This window comes from Colobus angolensis, unplaced genomic scaffold, assembly GCF_000951035.1.
Source record: "Colobus angolensis palliatus isolate OR3802 unplaced genomic scaffold, Cang.pa_1.0 Scaffold330, whole genome shotgun sequence".
NCBI classification, from domain to species: Eukaryota; Metazoa; Chordata; class Mammalia; order Primates; family Cercopithecidae; genus Colobus; species Colobus angolensis.
In genome coordinates, this window is record NW_012116600.1 from 3429445 (window position 1) to 3455675 (window position 26231).

The window sequence follows — 26231 nt, forward strand, 5'->3', positions numbered from 1 at the left end:
CTTATGAAGCTTAGTTTGGCTGGATATGAAATTCTGGGTTGAAGATTCTTTTCTTTACAATTGTTGAATATTGGCCCCCACTCTTTTCTGGTTTCTGCTGAGAGATCCGCTGTTAGTCTTGATGGGCTTTCCTTTGTGGGTAACCCGACTTTTCTCTCTGGCTGCCCTTAACATTTTTTCCTTCATTTCAACCTTGGTGAGTCTGACAATTATGTGTCTTGGGGTTGCTCTTCTCGAGTAGTATCTTTGTGGTGTTCTCTGTATTTCCTAAATTTGAATGTTGGCCTGCTTTGCGAGGTTGGAGAAGTTCTCCTGGATAATATCCTGAAGAGTGTTTTCCAACTTGGTTCCATTCTCCCCATCACTTTCAGGTACACCAGTCAAACGTAGATTTGGTCTTTTCACATAGTCCCATATTTCTTGGAGGCTTTGTTCATTTCTTTTCACTTTTTTCTCTAATCTTGTCTTCTTGCTTTATTTCATTGAGTTGATCTTCAATCTCTGATATCCTTTCTTCTGCTTGATCGATTCGGCTATTGATACTTGTGTATGCTTCACGAAGTTCTCGTGCTGTGTTTTTCAGTTCCATCAGGTCATTTGTGTTCTTCTCTAAACTGGTCATTCTAGTTAGCAGTTTGTCTAACTTTTTTTCAAGGTTCTTAACTTCCTTGCATTGGGTTAGAACATGCTCCTTTACTTTAGCTCAGAGGAGTTTGTTATTACCCACCTTCTGAAGCCTGCTTCTGTCAATTCGTCAAACTCATTCTCCATCCAGTTTTGTTCCCTTGCTGGCAAGGAGTTGTGATCCTTTGGAGGAGAGGAGGCATTCTGGCTTTTTGAATATTCAGCCTTTCTGTGCTGGTTTCTCCCCATCTTTTTGGATTTATCTACCTTTAATCTTTGATGTTGGTGACCTTCGGATGGGGTCTCTCAGTGGACGTCCTTTTTGTTGCTGTTAATGCTATTCCTTTCTGTTTGTTAGTTTTCCTACTAACAGTCAGGCCCCTCTGCTGCAGGTCATCTGATGGATTTTGCTGGAGGTCCACTCTAGACCCTGTTTGCCTCGGAATCACCAGCAGAGGTTGCAGAACAGCAAAGATTGCTGCCTGTTCCTTCCTCTGGAAGCTTAGTCCCAGAGGGGCACACACCTGATGCCAGCCAGAGCTCTCCTGTATGAGGTGTCTGTCGGTCCCTACTGGGAGTTGTCTCCCAGTCAGGATACACAGGGGTCAGAAAGCCACTTGAGGAGGCAGTCTGTCCCTTATCAGAGCTCGAACGCTGTGCTGGGAGATCTGCTGCTCTCTTCAGAGCTGTCAGGCAGGGACATTTAAGTCTGCTGAAGCTGTGCCCACAGCCGCCCCTTCCCCCAGGTGTTCTGTCCCAGGGAGATGGTGGTTTTATCTGTAAGTCCCTGACTGGGGCTGCTGCCTTTTTTTTTTTTTTTTTTCTCCAGAGATGCCCTGCCAAGAGAGGAGGAATCTTGTACTTGGTTTTTTGGCATGGTGGTGCATGCCTGTAATACTGGCTACCTGGGAGGCTGAGGTGGGAGGATGACCTGAGCTGGGGAGGACTAGGTTGCATTGAGCTGTGATTGTACCACTGCATTCCAGCCTGGGCTACAGAGCAAAACTCCATCTCTTAAAAAAATAAGAGGCTTGGCATCCTTGGAACTAGTTATAACAGAATTGACTACTGCTTGTCCTCTTTTATGCAGTTGCAGGTCACTGAGCCAGAGGTATCTGTTTATTGGCTTTCTCTTTCTCCTCTACACTTGCCTGAACTCCCTGAATATAAACGCTTGACAGTCTACTAAAATGCCAAGTGGTCCTGCTAACTCTCACTCTTCACATTAGCGTACTTAACTGAACTGCAAACAGGATAAATTTGGAGTATGATCTTCAGGGTTGTGATTAGACGTTTCATGCTTCATCTGGTTGTCTTGATACCTGCTAGACTTGTTTAGGTTAAGGCTGAAAAATGGGCAGCAAGAAACACATACTAGGGTCCAGCTGCCCTTCTTTCAATGCTGATGGGAGCCACACAGAGCTTATGGATCTGATTGCTCAAATATGGAGGGCGAGACTGAGATTTTTTCTATTGAAATGTTAAAAGTTAGACAAAACATATTACAACAGTTAAATTTTACAGTCCTAAATTTATAGAAATGTACTGCCATCTACTGCATATAAAAAATCATTGCAGGGTATGTTCCTTCTACTGGAATTATTTATAATCAAGCAGTCACACACATTGCAATGTACATGAATTTGTAAGATATGGCAACTGCCACAAAGAACTCATTTATATTTTTATAACCTTTAATTTTCTTATCTGAAATGTTCTCAATTTTCCATTTTTTGTCTTTAAATTCTATTTTCATTAATTTTGCAATTACATTTTAAATCTCATAATGTTCTCATTCTTTGAATTCCTTCCTTTTAATAGCATCCTCTTGTTTCATGTGCATGGTATTTTCTTATCTGGGGATATGAATTGCATTTTGTTTTTCTACTTCCTGCACGAGTTCTGTTCCCTTTGCGTTCCTTCCTCCCCTCCCATTGCTTATATGGATCTCTCCCACTCCTGAAGCGTTTCTCTGTAGTCTGATGATGGTGAGCTGCCCACTAATGCTGCTAGCAAAGTGCCAGCAAGCTGACAGCAGTGGGAGGGGTTTGTTCACAGGTAGGCTTCTCTGGCCAGGATGGGCCATTTCATTGAGAACCTTCAAACTGCCAGTATATATAAGCTTTTTTTTCTTGGACAGGATTTCTCAGAAAGGAACCCTTTAACTTCCTGCTCAGAGGATGTTAAATAGATGCCGGTTTTCTAGGAGCTAAGGAGAAGGCAGCTGGGCATCTTGCTGCTCCGTGTGTAGACTTCCACTTAATCCTCTGCTTTCAGTATAACACTCTGGCCTTCATCTCTGCCTGGTATTCCCGAATCCAGGGGTCCTGATTCAACAACTCCAGAAAATAGACCACCAGTGTTCCATGAGGGAGTGGGACAGTTTCCTTAGGTGAAAAGGGTGACTAGAGGGTCTCACTGTGGCTTAACAGACTTTCCACTGCTCCCATTTTTGACCACACTTCACCTGCATTTGGAGGCACCTAGTGGACGAGCTTTAAGGTCTTGAATCAGCTTGCTTCTGCCCCTCTCCCTACCACCTCCTGTGGGCATTTAGCTTTCATTTTTCTGTAGTTTATTTAGTTACCAATTGCCCATTTGCTTCCTAGTTTCTAAAAATTATTTTGTCATCTCCCTGTTTTCTCTTACTCTTTTTGGCCTGGAGTTTATACTGTCTTTTTTGTTTGCTGTGTTTTGCTGGTTTTTGGATTTGGGAGGTAAAAGTAACTGCGTTACTTTTGAGATGGAACAGGGACCCCTCTTAGGGGCCTGCAGCCTGTCCCTGCACCAAACAAAATTTTCTTAAAATACTGAATTCCTTCAAAAAAAATTCCAGATAACCTAACTAGCCCTAAAAAAATAACATAACAAAAAGATAGTAACTTAAAACAAAAGCCAAAAAAATTAGTCACTGGATGGTTTGGGTCTCTATAAAAACTAAAAAGAACATCTTATATGTCCCTGAGTTGTTTTTCAAAAAACCAGACCTGCCACCAAGTGAATCCACTGACACGTAAAGCTCTAATAAGGGAGAACTGAAGATTAAATGCTGCCATTCCTTGCTCTGAATTTCTTCCTGAAGGGCCTAAAAGAAGTGATGCCCACGAGCCAGGGCTAACATTCTTTTCTGATGACCCCAAAATTTTAAATAAAGCTGCTCTTCCTTAACCAATTACAAATCAAAAAATTCTTTACATCTGTTACCTATAAGCCCCCACTTCAAGATATCCCACCCTTTGACGCCAAACCAATGTATTATAGAACCTCCATGTATTAATTTACAATTTTGCCTCTAACTCTTGCTTTCTTAAAATGTACCCCAGCCTTTAAAAACCCTTATGAGCCACTGGAGAGGTCAGACTCTAAGCATAAACTGCCCAATTCTCCTTGCTTCAAGGTGCCTACAAATAAATGCCCTCCTTTCTCCTGCTGAAAACCTTGACATAGATGTTTGGCCTTACTATGCCGGGCAAGCAGACCCCAGTTCAATTTAATAACATTGTTGAGATTTTTCATTAATTAATTAGTATTGGCATTTATTATAACTTCTAGTTTCCCTCCATGCAAATTTGACCACTCCTTATATTTTCACCTAAGTTGTTAATGTTAATGAACACGGCAGCATGTCATTTGCAGTTTGTCTCCAGTCTACATCAGTCTGTCAACATGCATTCGTTGAGTTCGGTCATTCTACCAGCTGAAGAACCAGCCACACTCCCATTCAATCCACAAGCATATCACAGCAGTTTTCCTCACAGACTCTGCTGAAACCCAGATACATAAAAAGTAAGGTAGTCCTCAGAACCACCAGTCTAGTACCAAGCAAAAAGTGTATTTCCTAAAAGATTGAAGTGGAAGTTGTTACAGAATCAAGGTTATCTTATACAATGAATCCAAGGGTGAGAAGGCAGCTGGCCTTTTTGCTTGCAAGAAAGAGTAAGTATCCTAAGGAACATCTTCTAAGAGCACACAGATGGCTGGAATCATGCCAGGACTAACATGCCCAAGTGGTTTCCAGAATCCACCTTTTGCCGACTTAAAAAATTCAGTTCATTTGATCATTTTCTTCTGAGAATGCCTCAAAATTATAATTTGCAGTTTCATAGCATAGCCATTAGTATAGGGACTATAGACCTGGAGATATAGTTCATTTCTAGCCCCCCTTACCCCTATCCTCACCCACTATCTTGGCCATTAACTCCTTTCCTACCCTGTTCAGTGTTATGTTGGAGTATACGTTCTTTCAGTATTAACTATAGTATTATAATACTATTAGCGTTACACCACCACAGCAGGAACACTCCTCCTGTTCTTGCTCTGAACGATTTTGAAAAGCCTGTTTATTGTGGATTAGACTTTGTGACTCTGCTTATAATTCAGCAACAAATTTTATATTCATTTCTGTTTGCTTTATACTCTTTCTTCCTATGAAAATAGCTAGAAAGCAGTAATGCTAAATTAAAAGATAGAATGGTGGTGGATCAGTTCAAATTTTTTTGGGTGTGCATTTAACAGAAAAACCCAAGCTGGTGTAAATATTAAAGTGGAAACTATAACAGAATCAAGGCTATCTCCTAGAACGAATCCAAGGGTAAGAAGGCAGCTGGTCTTAGGATAGAACTGAAAACTGGAAATCTCTGAGACTTCAGAGAACTCTCTCCTTCGCTCATCTTTACTTCTCTTAATGCATACGTCTCACTTTTTTTTTTTTTCTCCAACAGAATGGGTTAACTGCTAGTTGGCCTAATTGTTCTGAAGTTCTGGCCCCACATGAAGGTTCTATTTCAAGTCTGAAATTCCCAGGGAAGGAGGGAGGAAACTCCTGATTGGCCCAGATTGATTCAGGAGCAGACTCCCTCCTCGATCAACTGTGACCACACAGGAGCAGCGGAATCTCAGTGCGTAAAACAGATACCAGGACCCCACTGCTAAGGTGAGGATGGTAGGTAAGAGAATGAATATGAGCTTTTAAAATGATACCCCAAAAGATGTTTTATACAGGGGTTTTGATGGGCTGAAGGCCTGGAAGACAGAAACACTGCCAGTGTCTTTTTTCTTTCTAAAATAAGCTTATACTTGGCTGGAAGCAGTGGCTCACAACCTGTAATCCCAGCACTTTGGGAGGCTGAGGCAGGGGAATCATGAGGTCAAGAGATCGAGACCATCCTGGCCAACATGGTGAAACCCTGTCTCTACTAAAAATACAAAAGTTAGCTAGGCACAGTGGCGGGCACCTGTAGTCCCAGCTACTTGGGAGGCTGAGGCAGGAGAATCGCTTGAACCCGGGAGGCGGAGCTTGCAGTGAGCTGAGATCATGCCACTGGACTCCAGCCTGGAGACAGAGCCAGATTCCGTCTCAAAGAAAAAAAAAACTTAATGTTTGCTGTTACTCTGAACTGCAGCAACTATGCTCTTCTGAAGGAAAATCTGAGCAAGGAGCAGGTTGCTAGTGATCTTGGAACATGCTATTTAATCTCTAGATACAAGGTGGTGATGACAGTATCAGTAATAACACCTACCTTGCAGTTCCCTGAGAGAAACAGAGATAACATATCCAAAGTGTTTAGCACAGTACTTAGCATATAGTAGCAGAGTAAAAACTCAGCAAATGGTAGCTATGATTTTAAAAGCTAAACAAACCTATGCAATATCAGCTTTTTTTTTTATTTTTCCTTAGGGAGACTTATTATTTCCTCCAAGGCTATTTAATAGACACTGGAGCTACATACAATCCAGTGAGCTAATTTAAGAGAGAAACTCAAGAGCACAGAATGCTCAGTTCCACAGTAGTCTAACTTATTACGCTATCTGTTATCTCTACCATTACCTGTAAATGGCATGAAGTAAAAAAAAGCATGTGAAACAATTAACCTTAATTATAAAAATAAAATGTATTTAAATTATACACACAGAGTGCACAATCTATTTACTTATTACATACAAATTCTGCACTAGAAAGTTTTGTGTACAGTAGAAACAATGGTAAGAATTCCTAATAAGTCCCTATTTTATTTATTTGATCCTAAGCCTCTACTTGTTTCCCTGCCACAGTTGGACTGGCTGTTACTAACCCATATGCACACTAATTACAGCTTTTATTTTTCCCTAAAAAGTTGTTATTGGCCGGGCACCGTGGCTCAAGCCTGTAATCCCAGCACTTTGGGAGGCTGAGACCACGAAGTCAGGAGATCGAGACCATCCTGGCTAACACGGTGAAACCCCATCTCTACTAAAAATACAAAAAACTAGCCGGGCGAGGTGGCAGGCGCCTGTAGTCCCAGCTACTCAGGAGGCTGAGGCAGGAGAATGGCATAAACCTGGGAGGCAGAGCTTGCAGTGAGCTGAGATCCGGCCACTGCACTCCAGCCTGGGCGACAGAGTGAGACTCTGTCTTAACAATTTTTTTTTTTTTTTTTTTTTTTATTAAGCTAACAGTCTATCTATCTAAAAAGTATTGTTAACTTAAATTCAAAAACATATAATAGTGGAGAAGAGTAAAAAGCTTTTATGTCGTGTTTTTACTTTATCAATCAGGAGTATGTCCTTTATTCCATATGTACTACTTGTCCAGTCTTATATTCTTTGTGATTTGAAATGGAAACCATGTCCTGTTATTGAACAAGCTCTTCTCTATTTTTTCATCAACCACAAATATAGATGAAGCATTTTTTTATTTGCCTTGGAGCAATATGGTTTGAATTAAGGCCAGCCTCCCATGCTTCAGTTGAGGTAGCTAAGATACATGCAGGTGAAAAGTATAAGACTAAATTATTTGTCTTCTACCTACGACATAACTATTTTAAATAATTTTCTTAGGTGCTTAGTTATCATGGTCATGACATCATCAAGAGTCCCACTTTGTCTTCCCCTTAATAATAAACAACCTCTGTTTATACGTATTTGAAAAACTGCCTCATGTGATACTGACAGAGCTATAGTATTAAATACAAAGCTAAAGTGAGTTAAAAATAGTGTTTTAAACTCCAAGCTAGCTCAAAGGCTTATATGTCCATTTCAGCATTGGGAACAATTTCACTATAGAATGCGAAAGGAAAAAATGACAGAATATACAAATTTTTGTAGGAATAATTTTGCATATATACCACAAGATAATTATTACATATTAAAAATAAATACAGTGTTAGGTAATTCTGAAATTGTCATTTCTATTTTGGAGTTACGAATAATAAGCCCTGAGACAGAAGATACTGGTCCTCACACAGCAGCTGCCATTGTTCCATTCTCAGTTGCGGTGCTTTATATAGAACAATAGGTATACAGAAGCCTTTGAGCCATTCCAGTATTCCCACTGCTCTGATAAATGAGAGACAAGTTGTAGGCAATATCTCTTCGTAAGTCTAACTGGTCAACTTCTATACCCTAGGGAGAAAAAGATACCCTTATGTTTAATATTTCCAACTGTCAACCAGGACAATTTTACAGCAAATTAATAGTTGTTATAAGTTTTCAAAAGCTATTAAAGCTCATATACTAAAAAAAATTATAAAACTATGCATATACCTTGGATCAATGCTGATTCAGTTAACAGTTATTATCAAATGTTTTAACTGTCTAGCCAGTAATTTAAAGTCTCACCCACAACTACAGCAGAATAAACGCCAGATGAATTTTGGATTTAAGAGTTTAAAAAAAAAAAAAATCCATAAAAGAAAAAATACAATGGGATAATATAATCTTGAGTAGGAAAGGTCCTTTTTATGATAGCAAAAGTAGCAACTATAAAGGGAAAGATATGTATGACTTCATAAAAAACTTCTCTGTGTAAAAATAACATAATATTAAATGAACACCAATGACCAGATCGGAAAAAATTCCTATGCTATTACGGAAAGGCATATAAAGTGTAGGTTTAGGGAGGGATACAACAAATTGACTATAATATTACCTCACGGGTATTATAGTTTTTCCCACATATATAACAAAGCAATGAATTCAATGGAATAGATTAGACCTATGTTTCTAATCTTCCCCAATACAAAAACTTTGGGTCAACTAAAAAAAAAAATCTGCAACAATTAAAAATGATACCTATAAAGCTCAAGTAACAAGATTTAACAATATTTATGAAATAACACTGTATAAAACAACCTTTAATAAACAACCTCTTAGGTGTATTTGAAAAACTGCCTCAAGTAATATTGACAGGGCTAGAGTATTAAATGCAAAGATGAATAAATGGTGTGAATAAACAATAGTGTTTTTATACATATAAAAAAAGTACATATGAATATGCATATGCACCTATTTATACATATACATAAATATAAAATATGTATGACATAAATATGTATATAATAAATACATAGTATATAAAAACAGCATCACTATAAAAATACATATTCATTTGTTTAAACTGAACAGTAATAGAAAACAATTGTGAGGGAATACAGGGATTAAGAGTTTTTAAAGTTTTTTCTAATACAGTGCTATGTTAAAATACATTTAAAAATTAACATAAAATATATTTAAAAATTAACCTATTTCAGGATTTAAAATAAAAATCAGACTTTAAACATAGATCATCATAGTACTGGCAACACTTTACCCTATCTTAAAAATAAACTACATTAATACTGGTCTTTCATCTTTATAAAGAAACATGTGAGTTACACTTGGAAACAGTCACAATATTCTTCAATATTCAGACGTTATGTCTACCAGTTCCTGTCTGTAAAGCATAGGAACTACCTTGGGGACTAAAATGCTCACAGCCACAAGCTGTATATGTTCACATGGTTGCTGGTCAAGTCTTGAGGCTCGGATGTCAAAGATCTAACTGTTGCTGAACGTAATTATGTAAATGTACTGAATAAGAGAAAACACTTTTTAATACAGAAGCTATCATTTACTGTCTGGAATTAGCTAACTGCACTTATCTACAGACAGATGAAGTGTCTCAGTTTTAAAAATGTACAATACCTCTACCACAAGTGGAGGGAGCTCCAGGGCCTTCTGATAATAGTGGATTGCAAGATGAATCAGCCCCAACTGATGAAGGCCACGGCCCAAATTGTAGAATGATTCCTGGCAGGGCCCACGTAAACTGAGGTATCGATTAAGAAAGGAAAAGCCCTAACCAAAAAGAGAAAGATAATTCAATATTTCACTGATTTGACAACGATGTACTAGACCACTGCATTACCAGGTGCTGAAAATACAAATATTTTTTAAAAACATATCTGCTTAGTGTGACTGTGTAGTATTACGGTGTAGTTAGGTGTCAACATTATAGCTCTTTTGAAGATGTAAGAATTTTTTTTAGCCAGGGATAAATATTCACAGATAACAAAGCCAAACGTTACAACTAGCTACCAGAGATTCATAATCTACAAGTACACAAAACTTTTAAAAAATAATTTCAAGTTGGCTTGTGCCGTTATAGGCCAATAAACTTTTTGATGTGAGATTGATGCCTAAAAGCTTGAGCAAGATATAAAATAATGATAATGTACAAAGGTTTCCTCTCAGGAGCAAATTCACTTGAGTATACTTAACATTTTAGGGTAAATTTTACCTTTTATAAGTTACTTCTCAGGACCGTAATAACCTCTTAACCTAAAAAACTGGACTTTTTTCTCCTGAAAGCTTCTGAGTCAAAGATTTATGGAGAAACTATTTCAGAGCACAGCTACAATGACGCTGACTCCCTGTGGGTCACACAGTCCAAAAAACAACTTGTTTCTTTACCTCTTCCCATATTCACTTTCCCTTTTAATACAGCTTCCGCTTTTATCATCCACTGAAATTACAAATTGCAAAGGTCCAAGAGTCCTGAGTAATGAAATATATGACCAGATAATTAAGAATAAATCAACTAATTTATGAATATAGAATATAAAATGTAATTATTCTCTAGATGATCTGCTATATAGTTAAGTGGTCACAAATTTTCCTTTATAAATAGGTAAATAATAAAAATGAATTATTTAGGGGTAGTAATACTCGTGTTCAGTATACAAATCATACTTTCTGCATCATAAAATAACCTATTTGTGTGACTGTGACCTCTATTCCACTGAAACGCACAGCTCTCTTAAGTACCAGCAGACTATCTGACTGTTAATTGCAAAGAAATATCAAGTCTTCATAGTTAAAAATGACAAGACAAATTTAAAGACAAAAATATGAGGAAAAAAGGAATAGGAATCTCAGATGAATTGTTGTAATGCAAATGAACCTCTAGGTCCTCTAATACAATAATGGAATTACTTGCTGCCCTTTAAGAAATGTTTAACAAATTCAAGAGGATAATCTGAAAGACTATTCAAATAATATTTAGTGATTTTAAAAACTAGACAATGTGGGCAACCACTTTATTTTATAGGTACTGTGAATTACCAAATTTAAAAACTGCACAACAAATTCTATTCTATTCTGTTCTCTTCTCCCAGATGGAGTCTTGCTCTATCACACAGGAGTGCAGTGGTGCGATCTCAGCTCACTACAACCTCCACCTCCTGGGTTCAAGCGATTCTCCTGCCTGAGCCTCCTGAGTAGCTGGGATTACAGGCACATGCCACCACACCTGGCTCATTTTTGTATTTTTAGTAGAGACCAAGTTTCACCATATTGGCCAGGCTGATCTCAAACTCCTGACCGCAAATGATCCACCTGCCGCGGCCACCCAAAGTGCAGGGATTACAGGTGTAAGCCACCATGTCCAGCCAAAAACACACAGTTTAAATGGAAAAGAGTTATTTTGACATTATGTTACATTTCAAACATTTTGTTATATTTCAAACATTTAAATCAAATTAATCACTAAAGGGCCCAATGTACTCACTGTCTATATAATATTAAATAAAGGTAGAAGTGAGGAAATATGAATGATTTTACTTTTAATACAATATAAAGGTAAGAAAGATAATAAACCATAAAAAATTTTTTTTTAGGTAGTATAACAGAAAACTATAGTCTTGTAGCAGGAAGAAAGAAAAATAAGAGAACAGTTTCAGAAATGATGCTATTTACAATAAAACCTGCTTCTCAGAAATTTTTATGGAAAATGTTTAGCATACACAAAAGAGATTAGTCCAATGAACTTCTATATATATACTCATTACCTCGTTTCATCTCTACCTCCAACCATTTGAAACCTCCTATTTAACTATAGAAGTAATTTGAAATTTAGCTTCCATATTACCTTGAAGTACATGAATTTTTGTCCTACAAAGCCCAAAAACTACATATTTTACATATTTAAAGAGTTAATCCATAAGATTTTCCTATCAGTTTTTACCAGAATTTTATGAGGGCAAGAAATTCCACCTGTGTACTTACTCACTGCTATGTCCCCAGTTCCTGGCACAAAATGAGCGCTCACTACATTTAAGTTATACACAATCCTACATTACTTAATACAGCAAATAGTATCCATTAAGGAAGAAAAAGAAGCTTTGAGGAAAAGGTAGATAGAATATAAAAAAGGAAAAATTTAGAAGTTTCTGTTTTTCAGGTTTTTTAAAAAACTTATTACAGAAATTTTCAAATATACAACAGTAAAGAGACCACCTTTATGAACCCATACCTAGTTTCAACTGTCATCACCCTTTTAATGCAGGCTTTATTTTAACCATTTTACTTTAAAAGAAACAAAAGCCCCTTACTAGATCCTGCAACTCCATTCAAGTCAACATTTTGTTTCCTTTCTCACCTATTTAATAAAAGACATGTCTATACCATATCATATTTTAGAAACATCAAACATACAAAAATGAAATCATAGAAATGTAAGTGCTGAAGGCAGAGTAGTGAACAAGACAAGATTTCTGATCTCTTGGACTTTATACTCTTGTTAGGAGAGACATGCTATTAAAGTAGATAACACGAAACATAATTTGAAATTATGATAAGAACCCCAAAGAAAATTTTAAAAGAACAATTTGTTGGTGACGGTGTAAGGAAACAGGCACAATCGTATTATTGGATGTATAATTATTTTGTTTAAACTACTTTAAGTGAATCTTCAGTACCTAAGATAGCTAGAGACCTTGAGGCACCAGACATACGGAAGCCTGCCAGTGCATTCCTCCAGATTCTGCCTGTGTCTTTGTCCCTAAAGATCTGGCTGTGTACCTTTACTATATCGCCGTAGTAAGTCTTAACCATGAGTATAGCTATGTGCTGAGTGCTGAACACTGGGGTAAGTGTTGGGGACTCCCGTCATGTGTACTGAGCATTGTGTATTACTTTTGAAGCAGGATTTTTAAAAAAGTATTAAGTATATTCATTTTTAAGAAACAAATCAAGTAACGAGAAATTTGAATGAATTACCTGTACAATAAGAGCATGTCTCCGTAACACATACTTCTGAGATGCCATATGAATGAAGGTTAGGCCTATACAGAGGCTATAGAGAGGTTCATCAGGGTGAGTACGAAAGGCTTGCACATACTGTCCTGGAAAACGAGCAGTGGTGTCAGACGGTGTGACAAGAACAGAGTTCTTTATTTCTTCAACACTTTTTTTTTTTTGGAGACAGAGTCTAGCTCTGTCGCCCAGGCTGGAGTGCAGTGGTGCGATCTTGGCTCACTGCAAGCTCCGCCTCCCGGGTTTACGCCATTCTCCTGCCTCAGCCTCCCGAGTAGCTGGGACTACAGGCGCCCACCATCTCGCCCGGCTAGTTTTTGTATTTTTTTAGTAGAGACGGGGTTTCACCGTGTAGCTCAGGATGGTCTCGATCTCCTGACCTCGTGATCCACCCGTCTCGGCCTCCCAAAGTGCTGGGATTACAGGCTTGAGCCACCGCGCCCGGCCTATTTCTTCAACACTTTTAAGGCTAAACAAACATTACTGATTTTAACATATATAAGGTGGACATTCTATCTTAAATATCAACCAGAGACCTATTAAATTAAATTTTAAAACAATTTATAAAATATAATTAGAACAAGTTCCCCATGAATGTATGCTGACCATGAAGATTAATATGAGGAACTAAATTAACTTTTTCTAGGCACAGCTAGACATTTTCATGTAAAGTAATACTTCCAAAATATTTTGAAAATAGAGGATGTGTGTTTTGGGGAACATTTTCGTAGAATCAGTTGATCTGTTTTATAAATTCAAATGTGGTGGATCATGGAGGTGAGAAGAGGAAAGCTTTGTTTTGTTTTTTAGACTACGGGTGTTGTTTTCCCAAAAGTAGCAATTATTTTGTTTTTTCTGAAAAAGCTAAATGTATCCAATAACACAATAAGAATTTGGGGTTTTATGAATTACATGTATTCCATATATATAATCATCTCTTGTCAAAAGCCTAATCATATGCAGTAGGGGAATTTAAGCAAGTTTTTCTCATAGAGGAATAACATATAGTGTATCACATATAGATGAAAATTTCTATTCCTCCTGGCTTCTATTCTGGAAGGAACGGCACCACAGGCAGCAAAGATGGTACACTGCCATTTGTCTGTGATTTTAACCTTTTGTAAAAGTTTCTAATATAGGAAAATAAAATATTTATATTTTCTTAATATAAAACAATTCCACAAAGCACACACAAAAGAGGAATGTTCCAACATCTGATGTTTGAGGTTACTGGATGAACAATGATAAAAATACTAGCCATACACAAGGAATCATGAAAGTATTAAATAGCCAAAAACCATAGTTTACTCATAAGAAGTAAATCTGGCAACACCAGCTTTTAGGCAGTCAGACATGCATGCCTAATTTTAAGTTTAAACATTTAGTTATTTTTCCATTTGTTTGCTTCTTTTTTTTTAAAGGAGACTCTGCAAGTAATACTTGTTTACTTCTGATTCCTTATTACAGAAATTCCTTATTATAAATGATTAATGAAGTTTCCTTGAGTTTAATTAGAATTAGTAAGCACCACATAAATAAACCTTAATATAGACTTATCTCCTAAAGGAATGAACTTTCAGCAAATCTTGAATACGTTTTGCATATAGCAAATTAAAATCAGGTGGCAAAAGCATCCATAATTAACGAAAATCATTTTAAAAATAAATAGGCCTAAGCAGGGAGAATTGACCTTTAAAATGAATTTTATAAGACCTATATCAGCCTTTTACAACCAAAGCTTAATAAGAATAACAAATATTAATATTAGTAATTATTATCATTTTTGCTACTATATCCACTTACTATATGTGCCAGGCACTGTTTTAAGTTCTTTATATTGACTCATTTAATTTTCACAATAATCTACAAAGTAGGTCCAATTATTATCTCCATTTTAAAGATAAAGAAACTGAGACAGGAGGAGGTAGAATAATTTGTCACAGTGGGGCTGCTAATTAACCCAGACAGTTCCGCTCCAGAGGCTAGGCTCTTCACCACACTGTTTATGCACTACAGAGTCACGTGCCAGGACACTTACCAAGCGCATGCTTAAAACTACCAGATACAAATGCATTGTGTCCATTTAAGACACACAGGGCATGATTTTCTGGGTTTTTCAGCATCAAACGGAGACAGAAGCGATGATGTCGTACATCTTGGGAGTGCATGGTAACTTGATTGAAAATGTTCCAGAGCTGGGGTTTATTGACATTTTCCATTACCATTATCCTAAAATTGCAGGAAGAGGGTAAGGGAGAAAATAATGTAAAAATCTTCCTGATATCTAAAAATGAAACCCTTCAGTGCTGTCCTACCAGCACTGAAATTTACCATCCTCCAACAAGGAAAAGCAGACAGTTTCAATCTATTTAAAGCAAAACTCTCCTACGCAATAAAAGATTTTTCCCAGAAAATGCTGCTTAAGTTAGTGTTTCTACATCTTACTTCTACTTGCAACAAAACTTTTAAACTAAAACAGAAGCAAGGGGTTTAGGTTTCACTTTTTCTCTCCTTGCCCACTATAGCTGCAGTACTGAATAATAACACATAATAATATCTGTCAGGCATTGGCCGGGCACGGTGGCTCACGCCTGTAATCCCAGCACTTTGGGAGGCCGAGGCGGGCGGATCACCTGAGGTCAGGAGTTCAAGACCAGCCTGACCAACATGGAGAAACGCTGTCTCTACTAAAAATACAAAATTAGCTGGGCCTGGTGGCACACGCCTGTAATCCCAGCTACTTGGGAGGCTGAGGCAGGAGAATCGCTTGAACCCAGAAGGCAGAGGTTGCAGTGAACCAAGACCATGGCACTGCACTCCAGCCTGGGCAACAGGAGCGAAGCTCCATCTCAAAAAAAAAAAATAATAATAATAATAATATTTGCCAAGCATTGTTAGAAGGCATAACAACTCCTTTAACCTTCATCATAACCCTATGAGATGGCAGTATTATGATACCCTTTTAGAAGTGGGAAGACTGTGGCACTAGAGATTACCTAACTAGCCTAAGGTCACGCAGCCAGTAGGTGTCAGGGCTGGGATTTGAACCCAGAAAGTCTGGTCCTAGAGTGCATCTTCTCATATACTGCCTCTGAGAATCACCAATGAACTGAATTAACCGGTGTATTGTTTAATAGGACAGCCAAAAGTAAAGTAGCTTCTAAATCAAAGTACATTTACTTACTCTATTAAAGAATCTAATTAAAATAAATAACTGAGAAGTCACCTGATATAGTTGTATGCCTTTCTGAAATTTTTGTCCAGAATTGCAGCAGACAGACCAAAGTATTCTAGTTCTTTGCGTTTTTGCCTGTCATCATAAAATGAGTAATATTCCAACGAGGAATCTACAAGCAACTCAGCCTCTTGAAATCGGGATAGGTCACATAAGGAGTATATGGCCTTCAACAGAAGATTCCACCAGTCATCCTTTGTCAAGACGCTTGTGAGCACAGCAAATATTGCTAAAATGAGACCAATGAAAACCAGTTAGGACACTGTATTTCCAGAAATAGCAGTATTAGAAAAATTCACATAATCAATTTTAAGATAAGCTTAATAACCATGAGCCTAAATTGTTGCCAGTGCTCTCCGGACAAAGATGAGAAGGGGTGGTTGCTTACACTCCTTCAATACTACCTCTTTCTACTCTGCCAGTTTAACCACCTGCATTCCCAGGCATCTGATTCGGACTTGTTCTCTACAAGTTCCAGCTAGTTCCATCTGCATTTCTCCATGCTAGCTAGGATCTGTCTCCTCCAGGGTAGAACAAGTGTACTTTCTACGACTGCAGTCCCATAGAGAAGTGGTCCCAACATTTTTGGCACCAAGGACCAGTTTCATGCAAGGCAATTTTTCCATGGACCGGGGATGAGAAGGATGGTTTCAGGATAATTCAAGCACATTACATTTATTGTGCACTTTATTTCCATTATTATGTTGTAATATATAATGAAATAATTGTACAACTCACCATAATGTAGAATCAGTGGGAGCCCTAAGCTTGTTTTCCTGCAACTAGACAGTCCCATCTGGGGGTGGTGGGAGACAGTGACAGATCATCATGCATTCAATTCTCATAAGGATCGTGCAACCTAGATCCCTCGCATGGGCAGTTTACAATAGGGTTTGCGCTCCTATGAGAATCTAACGCTGCTGCTGATCTGACAGGAGGGGAAGCTCAGGTGGGAATGTTCACTTGCCCACCCACTGCTAACCTCCTGCTGCGCGACCCACTCCCTAGCAGACCATGGACTGGTACCAGGGTTGGGGACCCCAGTGATAGAGGATGACATACATATGGGCATTCAAATGTCTGCTCAGCAAAAGACTTCAAATTCATACTTTGAGATTCAAGTTGTTATCTTTTTCTGATCTCAATTTTCTCTGCCTTAAAATATTTCTTTAACAACCTCCTTCTCTTCTTTAGTTCTCTGTAAAAAGCCTACCTTTTATAGCCCTTAAGAAATATCAAAAGCCATAAAAAATTTTACTGTCTTTGATCCAATAATTTTCCTTCTGAGAATCTATCCTAAACAATCAAAATATGGACAAATCTGTATCTATGAAAATGCTCACTACATTATTGCTTATGAAAGAAAATTGTCAAAAGTGATCATATGCCAAAAAATAAGAAAATGATTAAATAAATTATGGAACCACTATCCAATGGAATATTACACATTCCTTAAATATAATAACTGAAGAGAACAGAGCAAGATGATGAAATGTCTATCCTGGTACCCCAGTGTAATGTGATCCTCACCATGATAAAATTTACAAAACAAAACAAAACCTTATGAGCCTAAGAAAAACTAACCGTGGACCTCCAGTGAGGAATCACTGAAAGAAAACAGATCACACAGAGAGAAAAATACAACAGAAGGAAACATGGTTGAAAACACAAGCTGCAGAGGTAGAAGCTGTCGTCTTTTAAAGTTATATTACTTGAGACTAGGTCTCACAGCAACTTATTTTCAGAGTTTCTGTGACTACTGCTACATTTGTTAAAAATTATTTCATAGAGAATGGAATATATATAAGTGAGGTCTCTGGACAAATAATCTATACTGTCATCTAATCTACACAAATTTCTTAAACTATATTTTCTTTTTAAAAAGTCAAAGTTTTGTTTTACTTCTTTCACAGGAAGATCCAAGCAGATGCTTTCCTTTGAATTTTTTTAACTTAAAGTATTTACATTTAGCCTTTCCTTTTTAACACTGAATGAGTTTATTACACTTGAGAGATTTAGATTAGAAAATCTCATTTTATTTGAAAAGGGTATTTTCAATTAATTACTTCATGAGTCTTTTTCAATTCAGCCAAATTTTATATAACATAATGCAAATGAAGTTATTACCTTTTGCATCACAATTTGCTGACTCTTGGTCATTGCTGTCTGATATTTTGTCTCTCGATACTTTAATAAGATAGAGATGCCTCTCTCCAGACTTGGAACTGGATATCAAACAAACTTGGGCTCGATTCATTGCTACCTGAATTAAAGATGAAAATTTCAGATTTTTTAAACAATAACTTTTTTGTTTAGAGACAAAGTCTTGTTATGTTGGCTCAGGCTGGATTTGAACTCCTAGCTCAAGTGATCTCTCACCTCAGCCTCCCGAGTAGCTGGGACCACAGGCACATGCCACCATACCCAGCTCTAAACAATAATTTTTTAAAGAAAACCTATGGGTCACAGGTGCCACAAGACTGAAAGCTCCCTCAGTAAGAAAAAAAAAAACGAAATTACTACATTAAAAAGCTAAAATTAGAATGAACTGACTTATTTTTTTCTTACCAAAGGAATTTTGGTCACATTCCTCACCTCAGAAAGAAAAAAGGCAATTCACATTAACATTATAACATGTATACACACACATCCCCAGAGACACACCCACAGAGCTACCTCCCTGCAAATAAGCCAGACTCAGAAAGAATATTAGATCTGGAAAATACTTTTGCCAAGTGAGTAATTTTGGCACATAGTTCTGTCTACAGGGCCAATATCTGATAGTACTATGGTGCTCACTTTTCTAAATATGTACTAGGGAAGATTTTCACTTAAGCTACTGTCAAGAACTTTCAGTCATATACCAATAATCTCTAGCTTTTTTTTAATCTTTCACTTTAAAAAGTTTGAGTTTAATGAAGTAAAACAATTATCAAGTAGTATAAGCTATGTTTAAATGAAATATTAAACATTTTAAAAGTCAACAAGGCTAACATGAAGAAAAATCATTACCCACCTTTAAAAGCATGGCTAACATAGTAAGTAAGGTATCCACATAACCATACATTTTGCCTTGTGAAAACAATAGAGTAGAACGATGAAGCAATAACTTCAGTTCCTAAACAAATAAGCACATGATGATGAGCCTAACAAGATTCCTTTTCTATAAATTGTTTTATTTGCATAGAAACATTTTTAAAAACCAAACTTTAATAACATTTGCTTTATGGTCTTTCACAATAACTAAGAGCCAATATTTTAAAAACTATCATTTGTAATATGTGGCTGAAACCTAATACTTAAAATCATTTTTCAAAAACACTGAATTTAATACACTAAAATAAAATTTTGGATATAAGCTGTAAAGACATCCTTAACTGAGGAGAAAGTTCTAAAACATAAAGTACCAAGAAAAACTTCCCTCTATGTGACATGGCCCACCTGCTGTGCAGCATTTGCATCCTGTGCTAAAGTATCTGGATCATACATTGGTTCCAGAGCTTCCAGGGCTTTCTCAGGCCGGCCCAGCTGCTGCTGAAGGGTAGAAAGTGAAATCCTTGCATCCAAATGGAGTGGGGCCAGATCAACCACCTTGCCATAGCTTTCGGCAGCTCGCTCCATATAGCCTAAGGCCTTTAAACATTCTAAGAAAATGTTAAAATAAAGCATAAATATGAACTACAGATTTGTAAACTGGCCAAAATTACTTTCCATTTTAAAAGAAATATAGCAATGTAAAAAATTATAACAAGAAATGAATACGTATTTCTAGTACTTTAAAACTATCCCTAATCTCTATTAATCAGTCGATCTCTCATAAATTTAAATTGCTAAGGAGTAATCAGTGTATACATATAATTTAGGGTTCTGCTTTATTCATTGAGCATTACATTTTAAACACTGTCTTCACTGGCATCTTGAATGGTTACATAATAATCAAATTGATTATTTAATTATATTATTTGCCATTTAGGTTGTTTCTAAACTTTTACTCTAATAAATAATACTACAGTAAACATCTTCACATATATAAACCAGAGCGCACAATTGGCAGACCAGTGTAACCCACAGGTATGTTTTATTAGCCCATTTTACTTTAAAATAACAATTTCATTATTATTAGATGATGACCATCATCTTTAGGTTAAATTTAGGAAGAACACTAATATGGATGGATCATCACAGTGACATTTCTTACATTTTCTCATTTTTCACTTTAAAAACATTTTATTTTGTTATGTTGCAAGCACTGAATTCCTCTAATTATCTTTCTTATATACTGATCCCAAATTTCTTTACGATTTTTAGATGACTCTGAGATTTTACCTTTCATTCATCTCAAGCCACATGGGCTCAAAATGGAAACAGCATTTATCAGAATCATGACTAAATAGGATGTTTAAAGTATATACTATTAGTAACACAGGAGCAGTTTCAATATCACAGCCCTAATTAGAAAGGCAATAAAAACTCAAATATCCTGCTCATGTCTTTAAAATTCAAATTTCACAAATAATGCAACTTTTCACAATGGTATTACATTTGTATTCATATTCATTCATCTAAACGGAAAAGTGTTATCTTAATCATTAAGTGCACTCTTTCCTAGTTCATATCTATGATGTGAGTGCACTACTGACCCAAAATGCCAATCAGTGCTTCTCTAGTTATAGACAACTTTCTGTCATCATATAATACTTAAGAGCCATTAGAGTTTTCTGCAATCACACAGTATTTGAAACCAAAACTATTTGATTTTTAAAGCATCTTTTATGTTGACTCAATAAGAAATCCTATTAGAATACTTTTTGCTTTCATGTAAGAGCCATTAGAGTTTTCTGCCATCACACAGTATTTGAAACCAAGACTTCGATTTCTAATGCGTCTTTTATGTTAACTCAGTAAGAAATCCTATTAGAATACTTTTTGCTTTCATGTATTTCTTCAAAAGATTTAGTCATGTTTCTTAAGCTATTTTTTCCAGTCTAAATGATTCACTTCAGATTACTACGGACTTAGGCATAGTGTAATAAATGGCTGATAAAACCCAATTTTAAGCACGTGTGGCTCAAAGAACATTGAAAAATATATTAATTTTTCCCAAAATAACATATTAGATCTATAAAAACTCTTCAAAATTAGATTTTGCCCCAAGTCTGATAATCCTTTACTAGAAACCAGAGCCTATGGTTAAGACAGGTTCAAGACAGGCATTTAAGGGAAATGAGTCCTTCTACTTCACTCTGGCATCATTAAGTGAATTGTTCCTCCAAAGCATTAGTGATGGGGAAATCACTTAGTAGCCTAGCAAGACAATTTAAAACACTGACTTTCAAAAAACTCCCCTGAAACCAGAAATACTTGCACTATAATAATTATTACCATCTTGGGAAAGTAAGTTCTTGGCTGCTTATATGATTAAAACTTCTTCCTCCCACAAAAAAGTGTTACCTGCGTGACGAAGCCAAACTACTGCAAGGTTGTATCTTTCAGAGCAAACAAGAGCACTGAGGAGGGGAAGTGCAGAATTATATTCACCAACATCCAGAAAAGCTTCAGCAACATCTAGGTATAGGTCTCCCATATCTTCAGGATTCTGTTCTACTAGTGTTGTCAGGAGAGGCTAGACCACAAATAAAAGCCTGATGTTAAACATTCATTACAAACATGCACATCTATCTATAGGTTTTTTTCTTTCTTTTTTTTTTTTTTTTTGAGACAAAGTCTTTCCCTGCCACCCACGCTGGAGTGCAGTGGCACAATCTCGGCTCACTACAACATCTGCTTGCTGGGTTCCAGTGATTCTCGTGCCTTAGCTTCCTGAGTAGCTGGGATCACAGGTGCATACCACCAGGCCCAGCTAATTTTTGTATGTTTAGTAGAGACAAGGTTTCACCATGTTGGCCAGGCTAGTCTCAAACTCCTGGCCTTAACTGATCCATGCGCCTCGGCCTCCCAAAGTCTATACCTCTCTTTTTCAACTACGTATCAGTTATATGAGGCAAGCTGAAAAGGAGCAAGGCTTAATAAAACCAGCTTTATATGATCAATTTTCTGTTCACTTCTGCATCTTTATTTTAAATAACCCATACCCATTGAACACATTTTGTGGATCTGTTTAAAGACAGGCATTGCAGGAACTAAGACACAGCTAATCTGTTTTGCTCTTCCTCTAGCCAGCACAACATCCTGTGCCTCAGGGCTTCTGTGTCTGCTGATGTTTTTGGAAAGCTGTTTCCTTAGATATCCCCATGGTTTACTTCCTCACTTCCTTCAGGTCATTATTCAAATGTCACCCTTTTTTTTTTTTTTTTTTTTTTTTTTTTTTTTTTGCGACAGGGTCTGCAGTCTATACCTCCTGGGCTCAAGCAGTCCTCCCAGCTCACCTCCCAAGTAGCTGGCACTACAGGTGTGTCCCACCACACCCAGCTAAATTTTTTGTATTTTTTGTAGACATAGGGTTTCACCATGTTGCCCAGGCTGGTCTTGAACTCCTGAGCTCAAAAGATCCGCCCGCCTCAGCCTCCCAGTGCTTGGATTTTAAGTGTGCACCATGGTGCCCAGCCAAATGTCACCTCATCCCCTATTGAAAACTGCAACTTTTCCCTGCCCGCAATATTCCTTATTTTCCTCCTTTTTTTCCAGAACACTTATCACCAGCCAATGTCCTGTGTATGTTATTTATTTGTTTTATTATCGAATCCCATTAAAACAAAAAAGCATCCCAACCCATGAGGGTATGGATTTGTATATTTTACTCAATACCTTATCCTAATGTTTACAAAGTAGATGCTAAGCACTTTTTTTTTTTTTCAATAATATACTTGGTCCAAAGTCAGCAAAAAAGAATAGCTGTCAGAATTATTACCAATTGTCTAACTGTCTAATGACAATCTCAAATTGTCTAAAGACAATCTCAAATTATGATCTTTAGATTGTTATTTTAAAAGAAAAATAAATTACTATAAGCCCAATTGCAAAACAATTTTAGTTTTCATACAAAATTATTTGATGCTTACTGTTACCTCCCTGGTTATTAAGAAATGTGAAACTCTAGGGTCAAGTTATAATTTCTTGACATCTAAAGAAAACAGATGGTGCATTTGATCTGAAGTATCTCAAGTGCAGATCTTGTTACATACGTTAAGTGGTTCAAGAATGTTGAGATGTACAAGGCAGACCATCAACTTCACTGTGATATCTATTGGCACACCATCAGGTATAGTGCAGGTGACATTCTCAGGAGCTGGAGAATACACAGACAAGAAACAGTTCCTATATGCAAGCTTAAGATGTGTATCTTCTATGTAAGGCCTCATTTATTTCAATCAAAGCAAACGATTCTACAGTCAATTCTTAGTGTGGTCAACTCTACTAATAAGTTCTTACATCTCTCTGAGTCTGTCCTTTGGTAGCAAGTATGCTTCCTATTCTACTTCTAACACCTTATGTATTTATGCGAAACTTACTTTCACACCTTCTACTAAACTACGGAGAACTAAAATGACAAAAATAATCAGGATATATGAACCCTCTCTTTTTTTTTTCTTGAATTGAAAAGTCTCTTTTTAGTGTTCACTAGAAACAGGCTAAGAAAAGGATAAAATAATACTGTGTTATTTTCTAAAACCTCATTACAGCAAAATAATTTTTAAAGCCCTGGGGAATTAAAGGAAATTTTATCCACATTTAAAGTATTTTGCAAAGTCTAATAAATTCCAAATAAGTTTACATGTTTTTGTTTCAGAAAAACCTGAAGTATAGAGGACATTACAGATGTAGCGTAAGTGGTGAAATAAAAAATTACTTCAAGAATTAAATAACTATCTGTTTTACAGAACTTGTCATATAAATTATAGTACAGCCAGTCTTCCGTATCTTCAGGTTCCACATTTGCAGATTCAACCAACTGCAGATCAAAAATGTTAAGGGAAAAACATATATATATAATATATATGTGTATACATATATATGTGTATATATATCATTAAATAATACAAACTTAAAAAGCAATACAGTATAACATCTATTTACACAGCATTTACATTGTATTAAGTATTAGGTTGGTGCAAAAGTAATTGTGGTTTTTGCCATTAATAAGTAATCTAGAGATGACTTAAAGTATACAGAAGAAGATACATAGGTTATATGCAAATAATACACTATTTTACATAAGGAATTTGAGTATCCAAGGATTTTGGTATGAGGGGTGTCCTGGAGCCAATCTCTCATGAACACTGAGGGGAGGCAATATAGATTGCCTAAAATTACCAAGTTATAGGAGGATTTGGACAAGTTTAATTAAGAGACTGTTTTTATCACTGAGTTCTAGGACAATAACTGATTATCAGCAATCCAGTTGAGATATTTAGTCTGCTCAACGAGAGAGCAGAATTTACCTACCATGTAAATTTACTCACACTAAGCCCTGAGCTCCATGAGGACAAGAACCATGTCTGACTCAAGGCTGTATCCACAACATATTTCTTCTGTAGACAGTAGCTAAGGTCACCTGTCTAAGGACTAAACACAATGCAGTCATTTTAATGAGCCTTTGACTTTACTAAAATGGGATTCTATCTTTATCATGTATGGGTTCTATATTCCAACTGTATCACTTTGATTTTCTTTCTAGAAATGCTGTTTGCTAACAGTCTAAAATGTTGGTTTCTCACCAAAATACCTGTGTTGAAACCTAACCCCCAAGGTGAAGTTATTAAGAGGTGGGTTTTTGGGAGGTGACTATGTGGGTGGAATTAGTGCCCTTGTAAAAGAGGTCTGAAGAAGCTTGTTTGTCCCGTTTGCCACATGAGGACACAGCAAGAAGGCACCATCTATGAGAAAAGGGCCCTCACCAGACACCAAATCTGCTGGTGCCTTGGGCTTCCCAATCTCCAGGACTGTGAGCAATAAATTTCTGTTGTTTATACATTACCCAGTCTAAGGTCTTTTGTTATAGAAGTCCAAACAGACTAAGATACTGTTCAATAAAATATATTTACGTGTTTTAACTTTTAGCAAGAAAAGTATATGAAATACTTTAAATCTCAGCATAGGCCTTAAAGATATAGTATGTATAGATGCATAAGTCTAACCCTGCTTTCATATCAAATCAGCAAGTAAAACTCAACCTTATGTTGAATACAAGATGTATGCCTAAAATCAAGTGATTCAAGAAAGCTGAAAATGAAAGGACAAAGGTATAGCAGGCAGGTGCAAACAAAAAAAACAGGTGTCACAACCTCAATATGAGACAATGTAGAATTCAGACCAACTATATTTAAAAAGGTAAGAAGGTCACTTAATAATGCTACAGGACAGTGCTACTCAAACTATAGTCTGGGACCTGTGCAGGTACACAAACTGTTAACAGTTCAATCAGGTAAGTATGGAGATTGAGAGTAGGTATTTAGACACTTTAATGGCAATTTGACAATGCTAAGGAAAGTAGCATATATATTTATAGCCCCTACAGCTTATATATTATTAACTAACATTTAACAACACTATCTTTTAAAAAGCTTGTCTTTGTGTCACTGATATTTTGTTTTCCAGAACTCCCATTAGGTCTTTCACATTTAGAAGAATTTCAAAATGTGACCATCGACAGACAATGCATAATCTACCAATAAATGGTCTCCTTTTTAAAAATGCATACTAAAAAACTACCTTTGCTCACTTTGGGGGATTTGTTTTAATTTCCTAGTCTTCTGGACATATCTTTTTCTTTAAAGTTATTTCATCAACTCTAAGCTGCCAGATTTCAGATGCACCATTATTTTACATACTAAAAAACAAAGAAGCCACTACTTAAACTCTAACCTGTTGTTGATTTATGTTAATATGTACCAGGAAGGGAGGGAGGAAAGTAAAATATATTAAACAACAAAATGATTATAGCTACAGTTAAAACTTTCACAGAACTTGATATTTCTCTAATATTTTTCAAAACAAAGCACAGATTTTCAACACAATTAAGAAAAATCTTAAACAGAAATTATGGCAGTAAAATAATAACTTGGGCCTCGGCTTGTACCTAGGC

At 36.6% G+C, this 26231-nt stretch overlaps 1 protein-coding gene across 1 annotated transcript in view; it reads right to left on the reverse strand.

Moving 5' to 3' along the window:
- Positions 1 to 7276: 7276 nt before the first annotated feature.
- The window catches only part of GTF3C3 (general transcription factor IIIC, polypeptide 3, 102kDa), a 34983-nt gene continuing 16028 nt past the window's right edge, over positions 7277 to 26231 (reverse strand). Inside the window, exons 9-18 of the mRNA XM_011952064.1 lie at positions 23332 to 23435; positions 21641 to 21812; positions 19631 to 19833; positions 19206 to 19307; positions 18317 to 18452; positions 16181 to 16418; positions 14993 to 15183; positions 12919 to 13043; positions 9565 to 9717; positions 7277 to 8004 (exon numbers count right to left, since the gene is read on the reverse strand). Coding sequence (XP_011807454.1) covers positions 7882 to 8004; positions 9565 to 9717; positions 12919 to 13043; positions 14993 to 15183; positions 16181 to 16418; positions 18317 to 18452; positions 19206 to 19307; positions 19631 to 19833; positions 21641 to 21812; positions 23332 to 23435 — 1547 coding nt within the window. The 3' untranslated portion in view covers positions 7277 to 7881. The remainder of the gene's footprint in view (positions 8005 to 9564; positions 9718 to 12918; positions 13044 to 14992; positions 15184 to 16180; positions 16419 to 18316; positions 18453 to 19205; positions 19308 to 19630; positions 19834 to 21640; positions 21813 to 23331; positions 23436 to 26231) is intronic.